Source organism: Nilaparvata lugens, chromosome X (assembly GCF_014356525.2).
Source record: "Nilaparvata lugens isolate BPH chromosome X, ASM1435652v1, whole genome shotgun sequence".
NCBI lineage: Eukaryota > Metazoa > Arthropoda > Insecta > Hemiptera > Delphacidae > Nilaparvata > Nilaparvata lugens.
Window position 1 is genome coordinate 43,339,400 of NC_052518.1, and position 22,986 is coordinate 43,362,385.

A 22,986-nucleotide genomic window follows, 5' to 3' on the forward strand; every position below is an offset into this window, starting at 1 on the left:
AAAAGATGGGATTTGAATGTTACTGCTGGACATGTATTCTTGAAAGAATGGTAAAATCTCATCCTAGTTGTCAAGTACATCTAGAATTTATGACAGTAAGAAGCTCGTTTCACTTAAATCTGGCAGAAGTTCGTTTCACTTGAATCTGTCAGTAGATTGCCTCTCTCTCTCTCACACATATCTCTCTCTCTGCTATAAATCATCATCAAATAGACCATGACCAAATGTAATTGAGCATGACTGAATGTAATTAGGCATGACTATATTAACGGGAGCATGACTAGAGAGAGAAAGAGAGAGAGAGAGAGAGAGAGAGAGAGTGAGAGAGTGTATCATCGTTATCATCTTCTTCTCCATCTTCTTCTCCTTCTTCTTCCACCTCTCCTTCTTCTTCCTCTTCTTCTTCTTCTTCATCTTCCACCTCTCCTTCATCTAGAGAGAGAGAGAGAGAGTGAGCTTCTTCTCCTTCTAAGGGGTAGGGTAGAAGGCAGGATTGGTGCGGCAGGAGCGGGGGAGGTGGGGGTAGGTAGGATGGGTGTGGTGGGAGGGGGGTTGGGGGGGAAAATTCGTAAAAAAGTCTCACAGTATGTACAAACTGATACTACTAACGTACCAATTAGGTAATCGATATTACTGAAAAAAGGTATTCTGAAGGTATTCAACGGTTTCTGAGTCATTTCAGAAACACAATTTTAAATGGCCGCCATTTTGTTTTATGAATTTGAATAATCATCATAATTTTTTTGTGGCTTTGTCTAGTAGTTATAAATGATTGTGCGAAGTTTCAATTTTGTATTTTCAACCATTATTTTAAAAAAAATCATAAGAGGTGAAAATTGCTAAATTGCCACTGTGTCTGTAACTGAAGACTGCCGGACAGTTAAACTATCATATTTAGATATTATGTCTCTTACTTAGGAACCAGGAACAATATCCTAGAGTATTGGTGGGGAACTCGTAATTAGCCTGTATATTATTTGTTTATATAAATTCATCGATTCAATTGATTATCAGGGGTGCCTATCCCCTCCAATGTCTATGTCGCCAGTCCCCCCTCCCTTTGCCGAATAAACTAAATATCCCCCCTTATTTTTGGTTATTCCTGTTAAACAAGTGAGAGTGGGATGTGGGACTATTGAATAAAAAGTGAGCTGAATGTTGGTGCTGTACGCCTCACAAACTACAACTTTAGGAGTCCTAAATATAAAATATTGTAGCTTCAAGTACGTACCATCGACCAGGGTGACTTTGTCTACCCCGGGGTGACTTTGTCCCACCTCGCGGAAAAATCAGTTTATCCCCGATCTCTGTAATCCGAAATCGATGTTCAACAATGATACCCGTAGCCCTGAACATTATCGAGGTTCTACAATCGACATCTTGTCGAGTCTAAATATATTAGTTGAATTATAGACATAAAACCCAACTGCTTGCTTCATCTTGTGATTTTGTTGTCGGAAAACTTTGTATTGGAAAATTTATTTCTAAAATACTTATGATATCGGTGCGTACATTTTAGTTGAACAACATAAAAAAATGACTATACGTTATCCCAGCCCAAGGCCTGACATAATGAGCGGAAGCAGTGGGGAAACGAGCCACTCGGCGACAGGTACCCAGGCTAAGTTTAGAGCCAATATTAACACAAACCCCTTCATGGACCCAGGGATGGTATGCAACAAAGTAAGAAGCTGGAGACTGACATTTGATGGTCAATCAGATGCTCCCAGCTTCTTAGAAAGGCTAGATGAGCCACAACAAGCCTATGGGCTTACTGGCAACCAACTACCAGACGTGCTACCTGAATTACTAGTTGGTAAAGCTACCCTATGGATGCGTAATCGTCCTGACCAGTGCAAATCGTGGGACAATTTTGTGACAGATTTGATAATTTTAATCATACAATAATCTGTTAATTTCAACAGACTATTATTATAGAGAATCAATTGTCTTATAGGCTAAAATTAATCCCCCCCCCCAAAAATTTGAATGACGCCATTGGCATCATGTCCCCCCTCTGTAGGCACCCCTGGATGATATAGTAATTATGGTTGGACCTCTAGACGCGTGCTACGAACATATTAGGAAATATATCCCAAAATTGGCGGTTTTCGCGTTTTTTCTGATTTTCCAAGTATGACTCAAGAGAGGAAGTTGAAATTTAGTGTAGATTATAGGACTGAAGACAGATGATTGTGATAGAAGGATTTCCAGCATTGAATTTCTCTTTAGTTCATTTTATTCCTCAGCTTCTTCAGAAAAAATGGTCGAAAAATGTTCAAACTCACTGAGAAACTGAGTTTTCTCTGGTATAAAGTTGAAACACATATAAACCTGGGAAAAAATAAGAACAGTTATTTCCTGAGATAAAAGAGGTGGAGGAACTGTTATTCTCACAGCTATTACAGTAGGTACCTTTCACTATTTACGTGACCACAAGAGCAGAGAACAGACACAGATCTGCAGAAGAATAGGCTACGGAAACTGGCAACTCCCACCTCACACCAACACCAATACCGGCCAGTGACCTCGTGCCTTTGCTGTTGTGCTGCCAGCTGCAAGTGTGCAGTAAGAGGGGAGATTGGATGAGAAACTCACTGAACAGTGCAGTGCCGAGTGCCAGTGACTGAGTATGAGTGCTCGTGAGTGATAGTCGTTGTAAAATGATGTTTATCATTGTCGTTGTGCTATTGAATTTGTGGGCTGTCGAATCCCGACAATTACTCGCGACACGATCTATAGGTAAGTCGCAACTGCCAATCTAAAAAAATTATTGTTCATAATGCGTCAACAAATCAACATGCAAGCTATCACTTTTCTTGTTCTACTATCAGATAGGAACAGTATGGAGTGAAAATGTGAAGCACCGAGAACGACTGATGCGATAGGTACTTCGTGCAAACAAACTTTGTTGATTTATTGTGTACGGAAGGTATATCAGGAAGGTAGCGATTTCAGGCTTCCGAGTGATGATTGGCCAACTGGAGACATAAACAGTTGGGTTCAATTAGTATTTGCACTCTTTTGTTTGTCTTTTTATGAGCACAATATGTTTCGACTCATTATCAATTGTCAGAATAAACACTCAAACAAAATAAATTGTATAAATTCGATATAGACAAATAGAAGAGTACCAAATAATTGTTTTAAAAATTATTGAGCAGCTCCCAAAGATACATTATAAATACAAGTGGTATAGAACACCACCAGTTGATGGCTCAACTAAGCTAGTTCAACCTACTTCAACATCATAAAAACGTGTTTCATAACACAACTATGAATGAATATTCACTCTGTAGGTGAATATTTCAACAATAAGAAAACAGACTATTAAGGCCACATTTCCAGATAATTTTATCATCAATTCCCATGATGGCTGTATTTATCAAGCGATTAACTCATAAAACATGCATTCAATGGCTACTGAATCAAACTCTAAAACTTTAAAATAAACCATACTCACTCCTGAACAATATAAAAAATTGAACCAATCTTCCTTCATCGTTGACTCGGTAACAATTCTCAATCAATATTATTATTACATGGGTAGAGTAGTCCAATTTATAGTAATAGTACAGTATCAAGCTTAGTATGGATAACTGTTATGTTGATTTGGCTGCATTGAAAGGAACTTTCACATCGACATCGCAGTGGCAATAAGAAAGCAAGAAAAAGGTCATGGTCAGCAAGTAAAAACAGTTCAAGAGGCCAATTCAACTCAGCTATTGCTCACAGTAGGCCTGTTCTGTATTTTGAAATACTAATGGAATAATAATAAACTCCGAATTGTTAGTTTTGATTTATTATAATTCTGTTCAACAAGCCGTAACTCAGTAGCTCACTTACTGACTGCGGCTAAGGCCTAAGGCCTTAGGCAACAATTTATAAAAAAAAAAATTGGCAACAATTATTTAAATAGGCAACAATTTATTTTGAAAATTTCAATTGTTGAAAGCAACATTGATCAGCAAAGCCATTACAGCTAAGCAATATAGATTGTCTTTTATACTGTATTCGCACTTGAATATCATCTGTCGGATAACTACAACAAAGCAACCATTATCACTTACTTTTTATAGTTGAATTTTATATTTTCATGCACTTTCAATTTATAGACTATTAATTCGAGTTACAATCTTCTGCTCATTTGAATTCAAATACCCATTTCAATATAGATTATCATTATTGCAAATGATAATTATGAATACTTTGAAGAGAAAATAGTATTTTCCTCGAAAAATTGAATATTTTAACGTAAATTGCAGATTTCCCTCTAACAGTTTGTGAAATAAATCAGTGAATTGCAATCAAGAACTCTTTCAGCCTCGGATAAAACTCCGCATCAATTATAGAAAAGAAAGGCCGCTTATATGATCATGCTCCCTCCCACCATGAAAACAAAGAACTGCTAAGCTATATTTCAAGCATTAGATATTTATTTTATCAGCTAAAAAAGGAAGTGCTGATAAGTGTAAAAAGTTTTCCAAGGAAACAAGTGGTCAGAGAGGAAAATATTCTCTTGTTGGTACTGTCGTACCAACTATTCTAAATTATCGTACTGTATTTCGTGAAGCCATGTTTTGTTAAAGCCAGTATTACTCAGAAAGTGTTTTTTGTCTTTCGATGTTTTACCGTCCTTATGAATTCTGTTGAATCAAACATAATGTTCTTCAAGAAGTTGTGCTGAACCTGGTAAAATTCATAGGAACGGTAAAAAATCAATTTTACGAAAATCGATCTACATGTAACTGGATTTATAAGATCAATACGATAATGTGTTCTATCACAATTTAATGATTATCACAGAAATGTTTAAGTGAAAACGTTGGGCGCAAACCTACTGCCATGAGGAGACAAATAAATTTATAAAGAGCTTGATAGCTTGAATAGTGATCTGATATTTGTTACACGTTTTTAGTCTAAGACATAATATGTCTAATTTTTAATCTGTTTCGCCAATCGGCAGGAAAACGTTGGTTTTTCAAAGTTATCTTACTCCTTCATTTTTGGGCATTTTCAGAAATCATGATAAATATCCCACCCAATTTCATACACAGATACATTGTAAGTTATATTATAATAGCTGGTTTCTGCTTGCCTCGAGGGGAAAAGACGTGACAAAAGGAGGTTCCTGGCTCGGGATCACCATGTGGAAGACACAATTGGACTCAATGTACTTCAACAAAAAAACGTGAACACTGTTCAGTGTTCAAGTTGCACGTCTCCTATTGTGTGAAAGAGGCCTATTGATATTACTGGTTTGATTATGTCAGTTAGTGTAAAATTGATAACGCACTGTTTCCATAGTTTGTTATTGAACATTTCTTTTTTCATCATTCCGGCGATTATCCAACATGGTCTAAGTCCATAAAATACGAGAAATGATTTTCCCAATGCACTTGATATTGATAATTCCATTGAATTCTACTTGTAATTGATATTGACTTGATAATTCTACGTAGTTGAATAAAAAACTATACTTTTTACATAATAGTAGGCCTGTATAATAATAATCCAAAATTGGTTTTACCCAATGAAATAAATGAGCTATTGAGTCCACTTCAATAGTCCGATCACTTCCTTATGTTTCATTCTTCATCATCTGTTGATTTTGTTTATCAATCGATGTTCATGAGAATTTCATTTATATAAAAGGCCTAACGCGTAATCAGTATGGAATTGGAATAAGAAATGTTTAGGGTTCAGTATACTTTACCCCTCTACCCCAGTAGTACAGTAGTATAATAAATATCAAATTACGAGACTGAGATGTTCATGATTACCCAGGGGTGAATCCTCCCTTTACCAAAGCCCATGTATAAATGAGTTGACAGTAACCAGAGTATTGTCACAACACTATTTAAATCATAGAGAAAGTTGAATGTATTCAACCATCTACAACTGTTCACTATTACATTTGACTATAGACAGAACTATTTGACTTCTGTCTATGGTCAAAGCTATTACTAATTATTTCGAATGTCCAATGAAAGCAAAGGACTTTTGCTACTGCAAATATTGACCGAAGAACTAAATAGCACAAGGAAATTTGAAGAATGAGACACTCCAAACAGGAAACCTTCCCGCCTGAGGGTAAAAGCCGCTCTGCCGGCAATGGAGAGGTACCGGCTTCGATTCCCGGTCTGTGCGGAATTTTTGGACTGTTTCATTTTTAAATTCACTTCTGCTATTTCGTTCTTCGGTCAATATTTGCAGTAGCAGAAGCCCTTAGCTCTATTTATATAGCTTTCATTGGATATTTGAAATAATTATTTTACAGTAATAATATACCAGCAATTGGTTAGCTGCAATTTTCTGATAAAATATCAAACTGTTCATCAAGTCTCGATTTTTGATACAAAAAACAAATTTCAAAGATTCTAGGAAAATAAGTTCAACAGGCCTAGTATATCGGTTGGAGCGAAGGCCAACATTTTATTTGCAAGTAGCGAAACATTTTTCATGCCGAAGGCTTTCGTCTTTGAGACTTCTTTCGGAATTTTTTTGGGGATAGCCTATGTAATCTAGTCCCATGTTTGGTAAGTGATCCAAGTTACGCCTATAGGGAGGTCCACATTATAATGGCAGTGTACGATTGACAATACTGTTGCTGTCCTTTCTATCATACTACAAAACAGATAGCACTATCTCTCTCTCACTTTGCAATGTTGTCTATTTGCCAGAATTTTTTATAATTACTTTTGACAGTGACTGTACAAAACTGAACAAACCATATTCTCAGCCGCCATTTTTTTCTTCATTCTATCAAAATACTTGAGTACACAAGTCGTATAATTGATTTAAAATGTTTTTTTGAAACAATGAAATAATTTTTAAACATTACCTTATGAGAAACACAAATTAAAATACCTGAAATGACATTTTAAAAGTTGATAACTAACCATCCTAGACTTCATCCATGCTTAAGTTAGCCTACCCGTAAAGGTTAGACCTACTCGTACCGGTATAAATAATATTGAAGAGTAAAATTTCGGAATTAATCCATTAGAATTACTTATTTTAAATAGGATTTCTATTTTTCTATTATTTTTAAAGGAAATTGGAATAGAATACCTACCCAATAACTTAATTTCTGTTGTTTTGAAATTCAGATCACAGCTTTTTTAATTAGCCGTCATTTCAAGTTTGTATAAAAATAGAAATCTGATCTCAGTCATGAAAGCAAACTTTTTAATCCAGTTATGGAAAAATATATTTTCTTGATCAATTTGATATTGAATTGATTATTCTAGTAAGGAAATTATAATTATTATTAGATTAAATTCAATGGGATGAATTGAGTAACAGCTGTGTACAGTCAGTGGCAAAATGGAGAGACTTGACAACGTTTTTCTCCTATCTTTCTTCACTGCCATTATAACGTGGACCTCACTATATGTTCATCGATACTGCACTTGAGTTTCAAGTTGTATGAAAAAACTACCGTAAACTATAGTAAATTAATTCACCTAGGATGATTATTGTGTACATATGCTAAGGAAGTGAGAGCTGATACTTCAACAAACTCTTTGTTTTCGAAGTTTTTCACGTGATAGTAAAACTGCATCATGGTGTATCATGATTATATATTCTGAATCCGTATTGGAGCGCGGTAACAGCATTTGATGTTGCCATCGATTTCAAGGTTGAAAGTGAAACGTTGCTGCAGTGGCATTCAGTCAGCGATGCTTCAGTGGGAAGCATCGATGTTATTTAGGCCTAAACGTTTTATCAGTTTGCTTAGCTGAGATCCCAGTAATAGCGTTGTTAGAAGAGGAATTCGGTGATATGTTGATTAGGAAATAATTGTAATGAAACATCATATTGATAATGGTCAGCTGATGAATACATAATATTTGTTGCTCACTGACGCATATTAGAAGATATTGTATAGGTGTTTATTTCTGTTGAAAACAGATTATTCTTAGCGTATTCTTCTTCTATATAATAAGAGAGAGTAGGGTTGTGTTTGTTCGTGTTTTCGTTTGTTCGTTTGTTCCCATCAATACATGTCAACTTGTGGATTGCATATCGGAAAAACGGGAATGATTCAGATCTCCAAATTTTTAACATAGATTCTAAAAATATTAATCTCGTGCACCTGGAAGCCCGAATTTCAATTCTCCTTCTAGATTTTTCAGAATGTTCAAACTTAATTAATGGTACATACGATTTCATTAAAAAATCACCAAATGATATGGTCGGATTTAAAAAAGGAACATGTTTCTATTATTGCTTTCTACCTGATACCACTTAACCTCAAAAATATTGTTTTGATAATTGATAAATATTTTTAATAATATTTTTATTTTAAATATAAAAATAATAATAGTATTGTTTCGAAATTAATAAATATTCTCATTTTCACAAACTCTGTATAATAATATGGTGGATGTGAAAAAGCTGCATCAAATTTATCTCAAAAACATCTGTTTAGAAAAAACTTTCCCCCAGTTGCACGTATTCCGGTTAACGTTTAATCACAATAAAATGCTATACTTCAATTGAGATTTACAATAACTGGAACATTTTGGTTGCACAAAAAAGAAATTTCAAGAGATAACGCCGAATCGACATAAAACATTTTAACAGGCCATTCATGGGGAATTAAATCCAACTACGCCGATTAGGCACCTACTGATAGCTGTCTTCCAAAATTAGGTTTTGGTAAAAAAAAACTACAGAATTCAAAGTATGAGCTGAATATATGAATGAATTTCATCCGTTAATAAAATAGAAAAGAGAATTTAGCTAATATTAGCATTCAAAATTAGATTCTAATTTTTGAGGTTTGTTTTCGATCTTCTTCGACAACACTGGCGACAGACAGAACATTTTTATGGCGCATGCGTGATGACCACTTCAATAACATAACCTCACTTTTTTGCCATTTGTTTAGAATAATAATTTTAATAACATCACTGGATAAATTACAGTGTTGCCGGATTGTGAAACCGTTAAAATATTGGTTAGTTAACCGGGAAACTCAATCGGAATTGAAAACTAACCTATATTTGTGGAACAGAAATGAATCCGTAAAACTAACGCTGATTTGATGTTGACTCGGCGTTGATGTCCATATTTAACAGACGGACGTGTAACTGGCCCTTAGTTTTGAAACTTCGTTTTCCTGATGCAATGTTTAGGCCTACATGTGGCATGCATTATTAATTTTCAGCTAGAAAAGTTTTTTGAGTCAAAGTGCCAAATAAACGTCTACAGTTTCATCAATGCTGTATTGGCAATATGAAAATGCATGCAGTTAATATGTCTTTGAATAAAAGTGTTGATATTCACATAAAGGAATTATTCTCTTCCATTTTTATTTAATTAAAATTTCAAAATTATTCGAGCCCTGATAGAATGACTGACTCACTGTACAGTCAGTTGAAAATTTCAATATTGGAATGAGGGGTTTTTGGCAAGCTGAGAAAAAAAATAAGGTCATATGCACCTTTCTGTTATAATTATCTTCAAATGAAAAATGAGTTTTGTGGGTTGTCAAAACTCCCTCTGAAAAAGAAACGGTATGGTGAAAACCGCACATCGATATCTCAAACCTTTCAAAATTTATTCTCATTCATTTCATTTATTATAGTATAGAAGATGATAGATAAATGGATGATATATCCATCTATCTATCATCATCTATACTATAAAAGAGACAAGAACTGGCTTAAACACGTATACACGTGTAGAGGATAGTAAAATTATGTTTGACGCATCATCACGTTTGAACTAATGGACTGATTTATTTTAAATGCTGCTTATAAATTCTTAATCAACCGAGGATTCTTATGTGACTTTTTTCAATTCCTCTGGGTTTCATCACGTCTTGAAATAGAACCTTGCGAAGCACGGGTTACCTGCTTGTAATTAATATAATTCTAAACAACTCTGAATTGTATCCAACCGAAATTATTTTTGGTATTATTATATTATAAAAAACTTTATTGGACACTTGATAAAATATAAATCCCTTCTTCCTTGCACTTTAAACTAGTAAGATAATAAGCTTATTCCAGACCACTCTCTCACTGTCTCTAAGATCAGTAGAAAAATCAAACTGTTTATAAAAAACTCGGCCTACAGTAACTTTCTTCCATATCGATGTATGAGGCTCAAGATTTCTGCTCAAACTATTGAATCCAATGTCATTTCCTCAGCCTACTTTGATAGAAGTGGACTCACTTCCAAATTTTTCTCGTCTTTTTTCTTACTCTTATTTCCTCTCTTCCTCCCTCATTCTTCGGTAGAGAGCTACTGGGAAGGATATTCTGAGTATTCTTTCCAAAGAATGGACATTGATATGTTTCGAGCTCCGCCAATTTATGTAGATGCAAAACAATATTATTGTTATGGATTTTCACCCTACAAAACCTAGTTTTTGTGGGTTCATAAGCTATAGAACTCTAAACTGAATGGATGGAGCGATTGACTCACAAAATAACAGATAATTTACTCTAATACAGGAAATTATTCACTCAACTAGCAAGTATTCAGATGGCAGATATAAAGATTAATCACTTATAAACACAGTCTCTGATATTTACAGTTCATGAACACAGTATGCAACACTATCACTGTCTGTATCTTATACCAGGACTCTGTATCACAGTTTGCGTATCACGTATCTTCACCACCATTCCGTATCACGTGCTCGCCTATCCGTATCACCGTCCTGTATCTCGTATCTTGATACAACTGTCACGACAATGATAATAATTATTATCACTAAACTACACTAGATAACAATTATAATACTTTTACCATACAATTATCACTGTACAATTATAACAATTATCACTATACAATTATCACTAGGAACTACCAGGCTCTGAGTATAGGCTACGGCTGACGCTGTTCCTTTACCATTGGAAGTCTTGCTCATCACTGACTTGTTTATCACAAAATTCTAAATAACTGACTAGCCGAGTGATCCCTCTTTATATACCCCAACGTTTTCATTCCAGAACAATCCAGAATGGTGGAGGCTTCTTCCCTACTATACACACAATGAACAAATAAGAAGTAGCCAGTACTTTCTAGGGGCGGCGTGACCGTCGAGACCGACGACAGTCGAGGCCTGTGAAGTAGAGGACTGTTTTCCAGTCCTCTACGGTCTGGCCTGTACTTGAATTGAAGAGTCCTCTACTGTCACCTGACACAGGCGACATTTGAGGATTCTTTTTTTAGTAGTCCTCTGCGGTCGCAGGTCTCAACTGTCGGGGCTGTTCAAGAATAAAAAGGGCCTCAACTGTCGCCTAACGCAGGCGACATTTGAGTTTTCAGGAGTCCTCTACCGTCGCTGGCCTCGCATGTCGCAGGTCTTGACTGTCGAACCTGTAAAAAAATTAGAGAAGAATTGACAATTTCTTAGTCTTTTTCATTCAAAATTAGAGAGTCGGTTGCAGGACACGACAGTTAAGGACACATCCTACTGCAATACCAGACTGTACCTGTACTAATGAGTCAATAGTGCATCTTTATCTAGTGTATAATAGATATTAAGAAATACATTTTGTAATGACTATAACATATGATGCACTTATAAATGAATCTGTTAGAATGAGTCTGTATAATTCATTCTGATAATATATAGTGCACTTATTTGTATTAATAGCCAGATTAGCTACGGAGCCGAATTCGTACAGGCCTGTCCAAAGAAACATCTTGATTATATCTATATCTAACCATTTTCGAAACTACTAGAAAGTAATGTATTTAATTTTCCATACTTTGTTTTACTTGATTTTCATCTTCTTTCCTTTTCAACTGTTCATTTCTTCTTCTTTCTTTTTCTCTTTGATGCTTGCCAATATTATTGTTCTTGTCCTGCTATTTCTTCCAGCTGCTTACCGCCTCTGTTCAGCCATGCTGTTACGTGTCGATCACTCTGTCTGCTCGACCGGATGATAGCGCGGCCGCGCTGAATGTCGGCGATGTCCTCAAGCAAGCGGTCTCCCCATTCCCCAATCAGCTCAAAATCACTCACGTCAACGCCCAATCACTCCTTTGTCACATAGATGAGTTCAGGTGCACTTTTAGTGATTGTGTTTCCGACATTATACAAGTTTCTGAGTCCTGGCTTGAGCCTGCCATCCCGAATCGGCTTATTGCACTTGATGACTACATGCTCATTCGTAATGACCGCTTGCACAAAAATGGCAGCGAGGTTGCTGCGTACATTAAACGTGCTCTGCTCCCTGTACATAAACTCTCGTCCGATAATTCTCGTGCATCAAGGCCTGAATATATGTTTTTTTGAAATTAAGAGCAATGTCGTCAAAATGTTGATCGCTTTATGCTACAGGCCGCCTCACATTGGCTTCATGTCTGAGTTTGGAGAGGCACTTTTAGAGCTGATGGTGCCCTTTGAACATGTGGCTATCATGGGTGACTTTAATACTGACTCACTTGGACCTGAAACTTATGACAAGGTGCAACTGACTACTATGTTCTTTGTGAATGGTATGACCCTGCTGCCTCTCCAAGCTACTCACCATACATCCACCTCGGACATGCTTCTAGATCTCGTAGCCGTCGCCGATAAGAAATCCGCTGTGAGCCATGGGCAGATCCCTTTCCCAGGACTACATGCACATTTCCCTTTCAGCACATGACTTGATCTACCTTGTTTACAACATTAAGTGACCTGAACCTAAACCAAAAATTATTACCTACAGAGATTACAACAATATTAACCTTCCTTATCAATTTAATGATACATTTGTTCTTGACTGGCTGAGCATTTTCAATACTAATGATGTAAATCAAATGTCAAACATAATAAATGACAATATCCTCTTCCTCTATGAAAAACACGTCCCTGTTAAGACCCGCAGAGTAACCAGAGACCCAGCTCCATGGCTCACTGAGCAAATACGTCATTTGATATAATCTAAGAGATCATCAACATCATCATTATGGCAAGTTCTGAGAAGGATTGGAATCAGCAAAGAGAGGCAGCCACCGACCGTTGCTCACTCACTTGACTGGATTCCATCTCTCTCTATCTCCACTTGGACTCGATTTTCCACCACTGGATTCCATCTCCCTCTGTCTCCACTTGGACTCGATCTTCCACTACTGGATTCCTTCTCTCTCTACCTCCCCTTGACTGAATTCTTCCACTACTGGATTCCCTCTCGCTTTACCTCCACTTGGACTAGATCTTCCACTACCTAGGTCAGTTCTTCCACAATCTTCATCTTATTCAGCATTCGGATCATTCACCACTGGAACTCCACAGATCACATCTATATATTATTGTGTTGAGTGAATTATATATATAGTTTATATCATTAGTTAATGTAGGAGCTAGTTTTATTTTTATTAAAGTTTAAATTTTCTAGTAGTGCCATGTCCTGAAAAGTCTAATTGTGTTTCTTCATCATGTATGAATAATTGTTTCTTCAAATAACTGCTAAGCGGTTCATGTGTGTCCCCAAACCAACTTCATGTACCACCCCTTTGGTTCTGCAACTTTATGTAACACCGCGTCAAGACACCCGTTCAGACGACAGGTCTAGGGGCGTAAGAGGACGTCACCATCAAGCCAAATTCAACCGGTAAAAGTTCACCGCCAAAAACAGGGTACTGTAACCCCGACGATAATGCAACGTACATACCAACGAAAGTGCAGTGTAGTGAAACAAAGGTTCATTCAAGAATGTCAATCAAAAGTGGGGATTCAAAATTATTATTAAATGGGTTATATGGGTTACTATCGACGAAATTTGGGTTCAACGGGCTTTTCTTTCTTGAGAAATTTCATGTTGAAACTAATTTGTTATTTTATGGCTGATATTGTTTGGTTTTGTGACGTATTGCTATCTAAACGAAGGATAGTAATGCGCCCCTGAATCAGATGAAGAATGTCAACAAAGTAACATGAAATTGTTGTTTCTGTTGTTTGCTTTTAGTTGCCAATGTTTATTGAAGCTGTTTGTATTTTTCAATCATTTCAAATTGTAGTGTTATTCTATAGTAGAAACCTATTAAATCAGGCATGGCAAGATTAATTGAAGTTTTCTTGACTCTAGCCCGTTCACCTGCATGAATTAGGTATAGACTCAGGTGTTTTCTAGATGTGTCGGCCTATTTCTAAATTCTAAATTTTATTCAAAATTATCTTCTTTATCAGCTTTTAAAAAGGTCAGGCACACCGTGCAAGTGGATGCAAGCTGATAGTGAATTGGAAATGAGGTTAGAACAGTGTATTGATTGGTATGATGCATGTGAAATTGCAATTAAGCATTCAACTCATGAAAATCATCATCTGGTGAAACAACTAGAAGACATTTTTTTAAACACAGTGAATTTGAACGATATACATGATTATCTATGCTATTACCGACCCCATAAACTGTCTGTGAGTAAACTAATGAAAATTGAAGAGGAGGTGATGAATAATTGTAGTGAATTGTGTAAATAAATTTCTAGTGTATACTCAATTGTTTTCATTTCCATTGTACCTGCAATGTCTAGGTTTAATCATTCGGTAACGCTTTGTTAGTTGAGCTGTAAAGATCTCACATGTGTTGAAGCTCAATTCTATTTATAGAAGTGTGTAGTATAGTGTGTAGATACAAGTTCATTCAAATAGTTTCTTATCATGTTTTGCCTGTACATACACTCAACTGAAAAATATGGTTGATTGTTATAGCTTTTCAAAGTTCAAGAAACTATCTTGTCTCTTGATGTCAATTTCATTCAATGAATTTGATCTAATTGCAAAGAATATTAAATTTTCAACAGGTGATGAGGTGAGCGATCTTGCATTAACAAAAACAGGAAATCTCCACTTTCCAATTTTATCTGAAATTTTTGAATTACTCGATATACTAGAAACTGGACATTTGCATTATGGTTGTTCAAATAATGATGAATCATCAGCAATTGTTCATAATTCTAATGATCTCTGGAAATCCTTATATGCCATTGCCGATAAAAAATGTAAAAGATCATAGATCACTCTCTAGAGAGTTTCCTCCTACTGATATATGTCTAATTCAAAACTAATGTGTGTGTGTGTATTTGGATATACTAGTTCATTCTATGCATTAGTTATGATTGAGGAAACATTAAAAATATAATGTTCACTGTGTGTACAACCCAGGATTCTGCATGTGCTTGACAACATTGTCAAGTACATGTTTCAGAACAATCAATTATAATCAGGGGTGTTTTAGTACAAAATGTGTTAAAATCAATCTCTGTTCCAAGCTCATATAGGTAAGAAATCACCTTACTATACTTTCAATGAAGGCTGTTCCAACGACCCCCACTCCACCTTTCCCTGTCACATGATCACACACCATGTCACATGACCAGTCTTTGACAGCATCCAAATCCTCTTCCAACAAGTCTGTATGACATTATGCCTCAACTATCTTACTATAAATACCACTGCATTGATCTGCATTTGTTCAGTTTGATAGTCTCAACTGTGCAGTAAACATGGATACTTCTAAGGTGTTTAATGTGTCTATGCTCTGTGGTAATAAAATCAAGCCTACCAATGAGCGGTTTGGTTTGTGGCTTCTATCAGAAAACTTGTGCAATGACAACCTTGTGAAAGACATTGGAAATATTGATTACACTGCTGGGGAAGAACTGTTTGTGCAGGATGAATCAAATCTTGTGCCTATTACAGAACCTTTTTGTGACGATTTAATGCTTGTGAAAATCTGTGCTTTGGATGATTGTGAGGCAATGGATAAGTGACGTAAATGCAGGCGAACATTGTAATCTTGTCACTTCACCATCCTCAGTATTTTTAATTAAAGATGCTATTTCCTCAAGAATTGTTTTGACTGTACCTTGTAATTCATCATTCTTGATAAATGCTTGCATTTCACTACTCAGATCATTTTTCAATACATAAGTTTCGGCAAACCTAGATAGCAATGTATTTAAATCGTTTTTTGAAACAAATTGTTCAATCCCCTCCATAAGATTTGTCTTTATCATATTAGTCATTGTGGATAATCGATCTTCAAACTCTTGTTTTGTTATAACAATGTTATTCAATGCTTGCACAGTTTTATCCAAATATTCCTTATCAACCAATAATGAATGAGTTTCATTTACTCTAGTAAAAATTTCTGTGCTAAGCTGTTTCAATCTGGTATTTGGATAATTTCTATCTAATACTTGCAAATTTTTAATCTTGTCTGAGATAACTTTCAATTTCTCATTCAAATAATTCTTGTCAATTTTATTATTGTTGATCATATTCAAGTGCGATCTGAATATCTCTGTTGTTGATTTGAGATCATGTAGAGAATTCTCCAAATTGATAGATTTCTCTTTAACTCCCCTATCGATATTGTAAGATAACTGTTGTAATGTACTGAAGATGTATTCCTTTTCAATCTCGTTCAATCCAATATTCTTGACTATATTAGATAATTGTGAATCTAAATACGAAAGCAGAGATTCACTAACACCCTGTTGATTAATTGCCTGGATTATTCTCTCACTAAAACTTTCAAGATCTGGTTTATTCCATACAATCTCTTTCTTTGCAGCAACTCTCTTGCTTTTACCTCCGAATCTGTGCACACTCATTCTGCAACTGAACATTAATCTTACCTTCACGTAATTCTTCTATAATTGATGCAATCTCAACATCATGACCCGAGTGTCCAGCAAGTTTTGATGATTTTAATAAATGAAGTCTCTGAACCAATTCATCATCATAGTTGTCATAATATTGGTAAATCCTATTGCTAGAAGTATTAAAAAACCCTGAGCCTCTCTTATTTGATTTTTTAACAGGGAACAGCATTTGAATAAGGCAAGACTTTACACCACTGTTACGTTTCACATATCCTCGTCTATTTAAATTAACTTTTGTTATTGATAAAATCTTCTTGTATTTATTTAGGTCTTTTCCATCAAAGAGATATGAATTTGGTCTTTGGGCAAATAACATTTCTAATAGACTGTGTGTAATTTGGAATTTTTGGCTATCAATATAAAAGAAGTAGTTATCAAAGCTAACATCAAACTCACCCATAAAATATAGTTTTCGGTCAGAATCATAGGAAATTCCATAAGGAATCGAGTTTCCAATTTTTCACTATGAAATGTATACAAATATTGTGCAAGCACTTGATTCTTTATCCTCTTTATTTGGCTGGATGTATCACTCTCAAGCCTAGTTAAATCAAATATACTTGAATCGTTCATGCTTAGATCTTTTTCAGCTGCTGATGGTTATGCAACTTCTGTTGTTTCACCAATATCATCATGTTTTTCTCCTAGATCCATACTTTCTTCTTCTTTGTCTTCTTCTTCCTCTTCTTCTTGTTCCTCCTTCTCTGGTATAAAACTCTGATCGGATTGGTGAGAAGATTTAGTTTTCCCCATTTTAACTAGAGGTTTGATAATTGGTTTAAGAAGTTTTTCTCTGTAATCGTCAGATTGCTTTTCAAAATGCACAATGCTTCTATGTTTGTCTCTAATAACTTTCCTCAATTTCTCAATCTTTTCGATTAGAGCAACGCTAGCATTTTGTCTTCTATGAGAGATCCTCATTCTTTCACTGCTACTCACTACTGAATGTCAATAAAGTTATCCAGACCCTGCCTATATTTCCCACTATTAGCTACACATTCAATCATACTAGTAAGAAAACTATGCTTTTTAGAATTCCACACATTCGAACACAATTTACTGGAATCTCTGAAGCAAATATCTTCACCCACATAGTCTCCATGTATTAATTTGAGTGATAATTGATCAATTTCGAATTTAACAATCATATTTGCATTATCTCTTGTGAAATGTTTTTGTGTTGCACCATAACTTTGAATTGAATATGCTGTATCAATATTACGATGTCTACCCATAGTAAAATCTCTTATTTGAGGTATGTGACTGAGTTGTAACTTGTCAAATATAACTAGAGAATATTGTGGTATATTGTTTGGGTTTGCAATGTTGTCAGGGATATCATTCACATGTAATTCATTTTTGAAAAGACTTTTCTTAAAAACGAGTACTTATCTTTATATTGACTTTCATTATTTAAATAAATATGTTTAAATCTCAATCCATTTTTGGAAAAAATCAAGTTGAACAATAAATTCGTTTTACTGCATGCAGATGGTCCCACAATGAGAATTCTAGCATTATGTGGGATCAATGCGCTGTTCTTTCACCATGCTGGCTTGTCCTCTTGTGTGATTATCTTATTGAAGTTGACAATGGCGAGTTTGCTCATGTTGAGAAAGTGAGATATACAAACAGAACAAACTATTTGTATTCATGTGTCTTGTTCAGTCACTAATGAAGCGTTTCTAGGTGACACACCCACATGTACTCACCCATTCAACTTCCAGACATGTGCCACATGCTACTACTTCACACTTCTCTATGACAAAATGAGAAATGGAAGAGCAAACATTCAATTCAAGTTGTTTTTATTCAAAAAACACCCAATGTGAAGAATATTACAATGATTATTCACAACAGATGTGGATAGATCACAGAGAGTGAGAGTTAGAGTTTATACAATGATTATTCACAACAGATGTGGATAGATAAAATTATACAATGTACATTATTTACATCATATGATCTTACTCTAATTATTTACAACATATGATACAACAAATGTGAATCGATAAAATTATACCATGTACAATATTTACATCATATGATCTTACTCTAATTATTTACAACATATGATACAGCAAATGTGGATAGATAAAATTATACCATGTACATTATTTACAACATATGATCTTACTCTGATTATTTACAATCTCACTCTGATAGGTTCTCTCGACTTATGAATGATGGTTGTGGAAATCCAATCCATTTCATAAGCAGCTTATCCTTATCTCGCCTCAATATTTTTTCCATCACATAAACATCACTTTCAGATCCATTCAAATGTGTTTTTTTAATTTCTTCTTGATAAAACCTACAATGTATTATCTCACCACTAAGATCTTCTAATGAGTAAGTGATAGGCCTTGTGGTATGTATGCTCACAATTCAGAAATATTCGGGTGACCAATTCATTGGATATTCTTCATCAAATATCTGTTTCTTTTGAGAAATTCTCACAATATCACCTAGCATATATTTTGGTTTCAACACTAATAATTTGAATCATCTATTAAATGCAGAGTTTAGTGATTCTAAAACGTGTTTACGATGTTTTTTAGTTACATTTTTAGGTCACATTCCAATGGAACTGTGTACGGTATTGTTATAATCATCTACAATATTTTGTGAGTTATTAACCCAGTTTTTACTCCCACGTTCAGTTAAAGATCGATATATTTTTGATTTTATTGTACGATTGAATCTCTCAGGGATACTAGCTTCCTTATCAGTAAAAACAGAAAAATGCTTGATATAATACTTGTCTAATAAATCTTTCACATGCTTATTAAAATACTCCTCCCCTCCATCTGTCTGGAAAAACGCATATGTTTATTCTTACAAATAATGGGTTCAAGTGCATTATAAACACTTTGTGCAGTCTTATTCTTTAAAGGTATATAATTAGCTCACTTATTAAAACAATTAATAACAAACAAAATATAATGATATCCTCGCTTGAATTTAGATAAGCTACCCATCTCAATCAGATCTGATTGATATAAATCATTCTCATTCTTCAACTCATATCTACGTGTGGGGTAATTTACAATGTTTTTTTGTAATTTTGCTCTAGTATTACTCATTCTTCTTCTTTGTGTGAAGACACGCTTGAAACAGAATTTGATGTGTTGGTCAATACCTCGTTACACACACACTGATCTGTGCAATCAGTTTGCTATTTTTCAGTGATAATGTATTGAATGCGTTCTCTGCAATGAAGCACTCGTCATCAAACAAGCTTAAACAAACCTTTGCACATTTAATTTGATGTATGTTATGATTGAAGGATCCCAACATATAACATTTTTCTATATGTTGGCATCGTTCAATCAAACATTTCTTATACAAGTCAAAACTAAGTTTACTATTTTTTACATGTGTCTTCACACTTTTGCTACACACTTATTCACAGTTTCCTCCTTCTCATTATTTACAAGATATGAATACAATTCCACCCATAATCCCAGAAAAGATTTTAAAGGAATTGAAGCTGCCTCATCCTTAAATTTCCCTACAACTTTATTCCTCTCATTGGAGAAGCATTCATGCTCAGCTGGGTAATTTGAAGTGTCAAACAGTTCCAGATTATCTCTTATCAATTGGTAGACGTCGGGTGTCTCCAACGATAAGAGGAAGCTATCTGTATCAGTCATACAAAGCTGGATGCATTGCCATGGTATGATTTTTTGCAATTTACAGTAGAAAAAATCATACATGTATAGTTTACTCAAATCTAGGATGCAGAAACCTGAATAGATGGGCTTATTCATTTTCAGTTCCAGCTTACATGAGAAAACTGCAATCACATCCAAACTTATTATCTGCCAGCGTTTACATAGGGGATTTGAAATGTACTTATCTAGATGCTTGGCATCTGTGATAATTTGAACATTACATTGTTGCCGATTTCCCTGAATCGATTTTCCATAAATTAAGTTACTCATCTGCTTGAAGAATGAGACTTCGAATTTATTTTTTGTGGCTTGCCTATTACAGGTATTGAACTCAATGTAGTTTTTCAACTAAGGCGATTGAGAAAAGCTAATGACGAGATGTACTTTTGTTAATTGCAATCCGAGTTGAAGGTACAGCTTCAAATTCATGTAATGAACAATGTACCTCTCTCGATCAAAAAGTGTGTTCATGAGTTTTTTGGTCAAAGTTTGACCATTCTCATTGGTTTGGTACTTGGAGAACAATTCACTAGGAGGAATTTGATGAAGTGGAGTGAGAGGGAAATTGGCATGCATATCATGTAACTCCTGGGGGTACTTGAGATCACATTCAATAACATAACCAGTTTCTGATCCACTCTCCAAATTTGTAAAGTCAAGAGCATGGATTTCTTCCTCTGAGAGGAACTTGAAATTTCCATAAGGTATGAATTGATTGATAGAGTAGGCATACAAAGAATTACAATCCATAAGAAGCAAATAGTTACTTGGTTTTGTGGGATCATATTTGTCAGGGATGCTAGCGTTGCTCTAATCGAAAAGATTAAGAAATTGAGGAAAGTTATTAGAGACAAACATAGAAGCATTGTGCATTTTGAAAAGCAATCTGACAATTACAGAGAAAAACTTTTTAAACCAATTATCAAACCTCTAGTTAAAATGGGGAAAACTAAATCTTCTCACCAATCCGATCAGAGTTTTATACCAAATTACACACAGTCTATTAGAAATGTTATTTGCCCAAAGACCAAATTCATATCTCTTTGATGGAAAAGACCTAAATAAATACAAGAAGATTTTATCAATAACAAAAGTTAATTTAAATAGACGAGGATATGTGAAACGTAACAGTGGTGTAAAGTCTTGCCTTATTCAAATGCTGTTTCCTGTTAAAAAATCAAATAAGAGAGGCTCAGGGTTTTTTAATACTTCTAGCAATAGGATTTACCAATATTATGACAACTATGATGATGAATTGGTTCAGAGACTTCATTTATTAAAATCATCAAAACTTGCTGGACACTCGGGTCATGATGTTGAGATTGCATCAATCATAGAAGAATTACGTGAAGGTAAGATTAATGTTCAGTTGCAGAATGAGTGTGCACAGATTCGGAGGTAAAAGCAAGAGAGTTGCTGCAAAGAAAGAGATTGTATGGAATAAACCAGATCTTGAAAGTTTTAGTGAGAGAATAATCCAGGCAATTGATCAACAGGGTGTTAGTGAATCTCTGTGTTCGTATTTAGATTCACAATTATCTAATATAGTTAAGAATATTGGATTGAACGAGATTGAAAAGGAATACATTACAACAGTTATCTTACAATATCGATAGGGGAGTTAAAGAGAAATCTATCAATTTGGAGAATTCTCTACATGATCTCAAATCAACAACAGAGATATTCAGATTGCACTTGAATATGATCAACAATAATAAAGTTGACAAGAATTATTTGGATGAGAAATTGAAAGTTATCTCAGACAAGATTAAAAATTTGCAAGTATTAGATAGAAATTATCTAAATACCAGATTGAAACAGCTTAGCACAGAAATTTTTACTAGAGTAAATGGAACTCATTCATCATCGGTTGATAAGGAATATTTGGATAAAACTGTGCAAGCATTGAATAACATTGTTATAACAAAACAAGAGTTTGAAGATCGATTATCCACAATGACTAATATGATAAAGACAAATCTTATGGAGGGGATTGAACAATTTGTTTCAAAAAACGATTTAAATTCATTGCTATCTAGGTTTGCCGAAACTTATGTATTGAAAAATGATCTGAGTAGTGAAATGCAAGCATTTATCAAGAATGATGAATTACAAGGTACAGTCAAAACAATTTTTGAGGAAATAGCATCTTCAATTAAAAATACTGAGGATGGTGAAGTGACAAGATTACAATGTTTGCCTGCATTTACGTCTCTTATCCATTGCCTCACAATCATCCAAAGCACAGATTTTCACAAGCATTAAATCATCACAAAAAGGTTCTGTAATAGGCACAAGATTTGATTCATCCTGCACAAACAGTTCTTCCCCAGCAGTGTAATCAATATTTCCAATGTCTGTCACAAGGTTGTCATTGCACAAGTTTTCTGATAGAAGCCACAAACCAAACTGCTCATTGGTAGGCTTGATTTTATTACCACAGAGCATAGGCACATTGAACACCTTAGAAGTTTCCATGTTTACTGCACAGTTAAGACTATCAAACTGAACAAATGCAGATCAATGCAGTGATATTTATAGTAAGATAGTTGAGGCCTTATGTCATACAGACTTGTTGGAAGAGGATTTGGATGCTGTCAAAGACTGGTCATGTGACATGGTGTGTGATCATGTGACTGGGAAAGGTGGAGTGGGGGTCGTTGGAACAGCCTTCATTGAAAGT

The 22,986-nt window shown here is 35.0% G+C and overlaps 1 protein-coding gene across 5 annotated transcripts in view; it reads left to right on the plus strand.

Annotated features, from left to right (window-relative positions):
* Positions 1–2,552: 2,552 nt before the first annotated feature.
* The window catches only part of LOC111056481 (probable chitinase 2), a 184,983-nt gene continuing 164,549 nt past the window's right edge, over positions 2,553–22,986 (plus strand). For 2 of the 5 annotated variants that reach the window (XM_039443276.1, XM_039443277.1), the window contains exon 1: positions 2,554–2,742. In XM_039443276.1, the coding sequence (XP_039299210.1) occupies positions 2,664–2,742 (79 nt within the window). In that variant the 5' untranslated portion in view covers positions 2,554–2,663. Of the gene's footprint in view, positions 2,743–22,986 lie in introns of all 5 variants that reach the window. The other 3 variants (XM_039443275.1, XM_039443274.1, XM_039443273.1) reach the window with 3 other exon arrangements.